Source organism: Salmo salar, chromosome ssa15, assembly GCF_905237065.1.
Source record: "Salmo salar chromosome ssa15, Ssal_v3.1, whole genome shotgun sequence".
NCBI classification, from domain to species: domain Eukaryota; kingdom Metazoa; phylum Chordata; class Actinopteri; order Salmoniformes; family Salmonidae; genus Salmo; species Salmo salar.
This window is the reverse complement of record NC_059456.1, coordinates 62,741,675-62,749,306: the sequence shown is the minus strand read 5'-3', so window position 1 is coordinate 62,749,306 and position 7,632 is coordinate 62,741,675. Positions and strand designations below refer to the sequence as shown.

General features: G+C 42.7%; 1 protein-coding gene across 10 annotated transcripts in view; it reads right to left on the bottom strand.

Moving 5' to 3' along the window:
- Positions 1 to 1,151: 1,151 nt before the first annotated feature.
- Positions 1,152 to 7,632, bottom strand: part of LOC106571846 (dystroglycan 1) — a 30,195-nt gene continuing 23,714 nt past the window's right edge. For all 10 annotated transcript variants that reach the window (XM_014145327.2, XM_045695914.1, XM_014145326.2 and 7 more), the window contains one exon: positions 1,152 to 6,126. In XM_014145327.2, the coding sequence (XP_014000802.1) occupies positions 3,841 to 6,126 (2,286 nt within the window). In that variant the 3' untranslated portion in view covers positions 1,152 to 3,840. The remainder of the gene's footprint in view (positions 6,127 to 7,632) is intronic.

The following is a 7,632-nucleotide window of genomic DNA, read 5'->3' as shown; positions in this document are numbered from 1 at the left end:
ATGTGAATCTAGATTGCTGAGGCATCTGGTTGATGTTCCTAAGGCTTCCACTAGATGTCAACAGTCTTTAGAAATTGGTTGATGTTTTTCTTTTGAGAAATGAAGAAGTAGCCATTTCCTTTCTGGGTGTATAGCCAACTGGACTGTTTTGTTTGGGGTGCGTGACCTGGAGCTCGCAACACTTTCATTTTATCAGCTATTGAACACAGTTTATCCTGTCTTAAATTTTATCGATTATTTACGTTTTAAAATACCTAAAGTTGGATTAGGAAAGTTGTTTGAAATGTTTGGACAAAGTTTACAGGTAACTTATTAGATATTTTGTTGTCATGTTGGGCGAGTTGGAACCAGTGTTTTCTGAATCAAACGCGCCAAATAAATGGACATTTTGGAGATATAACAACGGAATTAATCGAACAAAAGGACCATTTGTGATGTTTATGGGACATATTGGAGTGCCAACAGAAGAAGCTCTTCAAAGGTAAGGCATGAATTATATCGTTATTTCTGAGTTTTGCGTCGCGCCTGGCGGGTTGAAATATGATTGTCATGTGTTTGTTTGATGGGGTGCTGTTCTCAGATAATCACATGGTTTGCTTTCGCCATAAAGCCTTTTTGAAATCTGACATGGTGGCTGGAGTTAAGCTTTAATTTGGTGTATTGCACTTGTGATTGTATGAAAGTAAAATATTTCAAATATTTTTTTTATTTTTTTTTCGCACTCTGCAATTTCACCGGATGTTGCCGAAACATTCCGCTAGCGGAACCCCTAGCCATAACAGGTTTTAATATATGAAATGTGAGAAAATGTTTATAAAGCTTGAAATAGGGGCGACAGGTAGCCTAGTGGTTAGAGCATTGGGCCAGTAACCGAAAGGTTGCTAGATTGAATCCTCGAGCTGACAAGGTAAAAATCGTCGTTCTGTCGTTCTGCCCCTGAACAAGGCAGTTAACCCACTGGTCATAGGCTGTCATTGTAAATAAGAATTTGTTCTTAACTGACTTGCCTAGTTAAATAAATGTAAAATATATTTTTTTTAAATAGAAGAAATGGTAACGTGATAATTCAAAACCAGTGGTGGTCAAATTCAGTTTTCACCAAGGAAAAAGACTGAACAGAGAAGGGAACATAGTGTCTTTGAGGCTTTACAAATAGTAGTTCATCTTTATTAATATATTAATATATTTATTAATATACTTTATTAATATATTTTCATAAAACAAATTTGAGACTGTATCAAAAATCTGTAAAAACATTAGATTTTTTCAACCATTGTTCCTTATGGTGATATAAGATATGAAACATACAGTATTCACTTGTTTTCATCCCCCATCGTATTCTTTACAGGATGCAATATTTTCAGTGATGGAAAAGTAAAAAAAAAAAAAAATGTGTCTCCCTTCCCCCACAAACTATTAAAGTTGTTTTTGTTTTATGAAAGCGTGATCATAAATCTAGACAAACAAAATATAAAATGATTTCCACCCACCCACCCTCCCTAACCAACTCTACTGATAAAACACTAACATTTTGGAGATCTTCAGTTTCATAGGCACACCATTATGTACATATACTTGTCCCCATGCCTCGTCTCAACTGATAATGACAGAGGCAGAACACTAACGATACAGTGCAGCAGCATAGAGGCAGAGAGCAGTGATATTACAGTACGTTCCCCCTCAATTTTCTTATTTCATTTACTTAATGAAGGTTAGTCTCTCATTGTGATTAAATCTCTTTAGCAAGAGACCGGGGGGGTGAAATACTACAAAGCAGGATCAATGAGTTAGCCAGCTAACATATTCTTTTTTTGGAAAGATAAGCTTGAAATGGGCATGGTCTAAATGACTCAACAACCAAAAACACATGTCTATGTTTAGCTTTCTTGATGAACCAGAAAATCGATATAATATATATATATATATTTTTTTTTTAATCAAAGTTAGCTAGCCTACTCATTGATCCTGCTTTGTAGTATATCTCTCTGGTCCAAGGAGACCTGTTCCCCAAAACTTGCATCAACAACAGCAACAAACAGTTGATCAATCTAGTAGCCTAATTCTTTACTTCCGTCAGTTCTCTCTATTATCTAGTCACAGCATCTCATTGACCCAGCATTATGGGCCCACACGAGCCATGCTTTGCTTTGTCACTACCTTGGCAACCCCGGAATAATCAAAGTCAGCTAGCCTACTCAGTGATCTTTCCGTTTCAGGGACGAGATCAGCGGCAAGTTAATACACTGAATATAATGTCATTATTACTCCTGTTTTGTAATCCCATTACATTAAGAACAAGTGTGGGTCACTCACTATGAGTCTATGATTTACTTGTTGATCAAGTACCTGTATAGCAGAGAATATTTCAGTCACATGATTTGTTAAAGAAAACATTTTTTTGAATCATGTCCTTTTTAGGCTACCAGTTACAAATGTTTAGTTCTGCAAGACACAAAGGGCTAGTTTTACTAGGTGTCTTACACCTGTCATTTTCAAGAGGGGATACAACCTACAAGGAGAAACAAATGGTAACATAAGCTAAGTTTCCATCCAATTGGAGATAGATTTTCATGCAAATCAAAAGAAAAAATAAATAAATCGGCATTAAACAAGAGCATTTTCACATCAGTGGTGTTTTTCCACCAAACTAACTTGTTGAGGATAAAAGTCTGTGTGTGATGTAGAAAGTGCACACAAAATGTACTTTTTCGCTTAAATTCAATGTGTTTCCATCGTATTTTGAACTCTACCAATAATTTTGTCACAAACTGTTAAATAGCATATGTACCTTGGTACAGTATGGGTACAGATACAATGCGGGTATGCTGTGCGGGTAGGCTAGTCTACATGATGGGATTATTATGGATAAGTGCGAGAATATTTTTGTCAAATGGCAGTCAAGCATCGATCATCATTGTCATCAGAATAAGACCCTCAATATTTATTAGAAAAGAGCATCAAGATCACCATGCACTTTCACCATCCTGTGAAATTCGTCATAAATTATTTAATCTGTAGCCTAATAAATTGCATGGACCACACACACACACACACACACACACACACACACACACACACACACACACACACACCATATCATTGTGTGACTCCAAGTTAACTTCGATATGATTTATAAAATTGTACCGAAACTACCTGTTTCGATCACAGCTGCCATGATTTTTTTTATTTTATTTATACAGATTGACTTTACTCTGAGAAAAACTGTGGATGGAAACGTGGCTAGAAATTAAGAGAATAATATAAATGTACAATTATGACGTAAATAAAACATGGTTTTAGTTCGCCTTTTTGTCTTAGACTCCCTTCTAAAAATAACAGATGCAAAATCTTAGTAGATCTAGCTCAAAGAAAGATAAAAGCAATACACTGTAATTTGTATAAAGATTCACTTTGTGAATGATAGCCTCCTAGTATGTTGTCATGGTGACATTTGATCCAAGGCCTCTGCAGCCTCCAGTCTCTTCCGCATTTTCATTATTTTCTATACAATAGAAACAGTACATCTTCAAAGATAAAAATGATTATTCTTGGCAAGAACAGATTTTAAAAAAGATTATTAAGCAAGATTCGAAAGCACAACTATGATGGACAACAAAAGAAAGAGTGCTGGAGTTTCAAACTGTCTCTGTACAGTTTTCCTGTGCCAGTAGTAGACTTATACAGTATGTTTTCATAGTGGTCACTTATACAGGTGTGGTCGCCTACTCCGTCCATGTCGAAGCCATCTTAATCTACAGTACGTGTGTAAAATCCCTACGTAAATTGTTTTCATACAAACAACTGCTCTCATCCATCCCAAAGCCAAGGCTTTTGAGAGCGTTATGGAGGAACGTAGGGTGGTGGCGACCTGTATGATGTCATGTTCTTGGGGCGAGACCCTTTCCCCTCAATGGGGACAGTGAAGGGTGGAGGGGGCTGATAGGGGGGTGCATTGGGGTCCTCATCCTGGTAGATGGAGTACTCCAGGAGATCCTGGTTAAGCAGGGTACTGTGAGGGCCAGCCATGTTGGGGTACTCCGGAGGGGGCAGGGGCGGCTTCTCCTCCTGCAGGATTAGGGGAATACTGGAGGACGGGGGGGACTTGGAGTCCTCTAACTCATCTGCAAAGATAATGGGCACGCCTTTCTTGATAAAGGTGGCCTGCTCCTCAATGGTCATCTTGCCCTTGCGCTTCTTGCGGTAGCAGACCATTGCGATGACGCCGGCGATCAGCAGTAGTGCCGCCACCACCACAGCCGGGATAACCGTGTGCAGGTAGACATCGTCACTGGTGCTACGACCCGTGCCAGGGGAAGGAGTCGCTGGAGGGGGAACAGGGATAATCACCTCTCCTGGGGGCACAAACGTGTAGGTATGGCACTTGTTGGTGCCGCGAACAGAGATATTGATGGGTTTGAAGTCTGGCTCCATGGCATTGGAGAAGGCCAGAGTTGGCCTGCCCTGGGGGTCGGAGATCTTTCTGCTGAGGATGGTGATCTGGTCCTTGGGACAGGGACTCTGCTGGAGGCTGTTGTTGGTCCACTCCACCACAATGGAGCCCTTAGTGATGCTCCGCAGGGTCAATGTGCTGGTGTTCCGGTCGCCCAGTGCATACGCCAACTTCTTAGTCAGGAGGATCTTCTTGTGGATGTCGTTGGTCAGTGTATTGGGTTCGCCGTAGAAACGGGCAGCAAAAACGACAGACGGTTTGTCGTTGACTGACAAATGGTTGACATGGACCTCAAAGGCGTCTATGGTGCTCATGCCTGCCTTGTCGGTGGCCAGCATGAAGTACTCATGTTTGCCCATGTGTTCTTTCTCTGGGAGACCGTAAAGGAGCTGGATGGTGCTGTTGAACTGGATCCAGGAGGTCTCGCTCACCGCCTCGTTGTGGTTCTTCCTCAGAGTCAGACGCAGCTTGTCTGTGGTGCCGTCCTCTTTGTCGAAGAAGGTATCTGGAGGAATCTTCACCTCAAAGTAAGTCCCGACCCAGGCGTTCACCTCGTCGATGGGATTGCGTAGCTGGGGCTTCTCATTGTTGTAGTCAGGAACCGGAGACAGATGGGTGGTGTGTCTGGGTGGCTTAGTCGTGGTTTTAGGTTCCTTAGGCGCTGGAGTGGAGATCTTGGGCTTCTTGGTTTTCTTGGTGGTGGAAATCTTGGGCCTTCTAGTGGTGCTTGGTGGGGTGGGCAGAGCAGTAGCCTCTGGAATAGCAGGCTGGGTCATAGTAGGCTGTATAAGGATGGTACTGGTGGTGCCCAGGATCCTAGTGGGCTGAGGAACCCCTATAGTAGGAGTGTGGGCTATCTGATCTCTTAGCCTGATAGTGGGCTTCACCGGCAAGGGCAAGGGGCCACGGACAGGGGGGGCAGAGCTGTCAGTGGCTAGGGAGATGGAAGGGGATGTGGGGGTGGGAATGATACGAGTAGGGGGCTCGGGATGAGTGGTTGGGGGGAGAAGGGAGGGCACAGGAGTGGGGGTGTTTCCCAGCTGCCTCCTGACCCGTTTCACCAAGTGGGGCTTCTTGTTGACGATGTGCCAGCCCACCACTGGGTAGCCTAACTTGGACGACATGGACCCGTCTTTGGCAGGTGATTGGACGCTGTTGATATTCGGAATGTTGGACTGGTCAAGGGCACAGCCAAGCTTCCACGACAACAGGGCCCCATTCTCCACCACCTTCTTGGCATTTCCAGGCCCGGCCATGAAGGCGGACATGTCGAACAGGCGGTTGTTGACGACGGGGACCACCCTCATGTGCTCCAGAGGGACACCGGAAAACTTCTTCATGCTAGCCAGCAGGCCTACCCTCTGCTGGGCGTCCATCTTGGTGAGGTCAGCATCCAAGATGATAGTGAGGACAGTGATGGGCTCCTCGTTGCCACAGATGAAGGACTGGAGGTTGTTGCTCTCAGCCTGGAGGGCCAACAGGGCCGGCTCAGTGTTGGCTCGCCCTTCTAGGTGCACCTCAATAGAGAAGGCCTCCAGGCCATGGCCACTGTTTATCTCAGAGCGGGAGATATGGTGGACACCTTTGTCCTGCTCCAGGGCTAGGCCTTGTAGGATGCAGCTCCCAGTGTCCCAGTGCAGCCAGGAGGGTAAGCTGTCCTTTCCCACCTCAGTTAACTGCAATAGGAGAGAAGAAAGCTTTAGAGATGGGGGAAAGTTATGGCTCATAGATAAAACTCTGAAAAGAGAGGGTGTTTCACACAAAAGGCAGATTCTGCCAATAAAAACTTACCCAACTGTACAGTAATCTTAAGGGTATTATTATGAAAGGGTTTATCATACAGCCCTGAAGATGGAAAACCCAGTCTGACTTTTTCCATTCAATCATTTCATCTGTGTATTGCTGTCTCTACCAACCTTTTGTTGAAGTGAGCAGGAAGCTCGGCTCAGTTACCACCTATTCACAAAATGACAGCCGCCCGAGTCATCACCCCTTCATTTTGAGACATTACGATGTGACAGGATATCATTCCCAATAATACAAGGAGCCAATATTATCCCATTCATAAACTCCTTATTGAACAAATTGCACCACAGTAAACCCCAATCAGCAGTGATACAGTGAGAGAAAAAAACACACAGACATAATATTATGCATAGCATTGCAAATATGTCAATATTTGGGTAGTTATTGAGAAGCCTAAGGCTGAAACAAATTGCTGCAACAGAATGATCTGGCCTAGAGTATGTTAAATATCAAACAGAAATATTTCCAGTAAGATTCAAAATAGCCATACGAGCTGGGAGAAGTAGAAGGGGAATTATGAAATAATCAAGCGGTTGTGGTTACGTAAAGTTAAGCTTATTGAGCAGGACTACAATGCTTCCCAAAAAGTATTGATTCTCTCCATTCTCCATCCACACACAGATTGAAGGCCATTTTCTGTTCAGCTGTAATAGCTGTTCCCAATTACAAAGAGATGTTGAGAGCTGGCTCTTATGTGCAAGGTAAACTCCTCAAACGTATTTCAGCATAAACAATAAGACTGGAATAAGAACGGTATTGTGATCAAGCAGTTGGGCACAAACAATTACGGAAATGAGGTACAGGAACATACAGAGTCAGGGTCTGACATTAACAATGGCCCGCAGTTGGGCCAGTAAATTCTCAGCGCATTTGTGCTTTACAGTTCAACATTTACCTGCCCTGTCGCGGTCTACAATTGAAAACAATTCAAGGCTACATGCGGGAGTGTCGTGCCATTTGTATTTGAGACATAGGATGTTCATTCAAGCACCACCATGCTCCCGCGAGCCACAACTTCTCGAGCAGTACAGAAGTTGATACATTCACACAGCACATCCTGAACAAAAAGAAGTGCCCATCAATCAAGTTTACTTAGTTTAGGGAAAGTGCTTTACAAAAGTAAACCTTCAATAGTTAACATACTAGCAATGTGTTGGCTACTGTTGATAGTCTGCACAAAGAAATCTACAAAAATACACTTTAGCATTTGTCTTGTCCAGCCTACCTGTAGCCAGCTCGATCTCTCTATTGGAATGCAATTATTTTTCAATCCGTATCATAATAACAAAATATAGCCTATTAATCCTTAAGAGTCGATTAACACACTCGTGCATAATACATAATACAAAAATCTAAAATATGTTTTTTATTTTAAT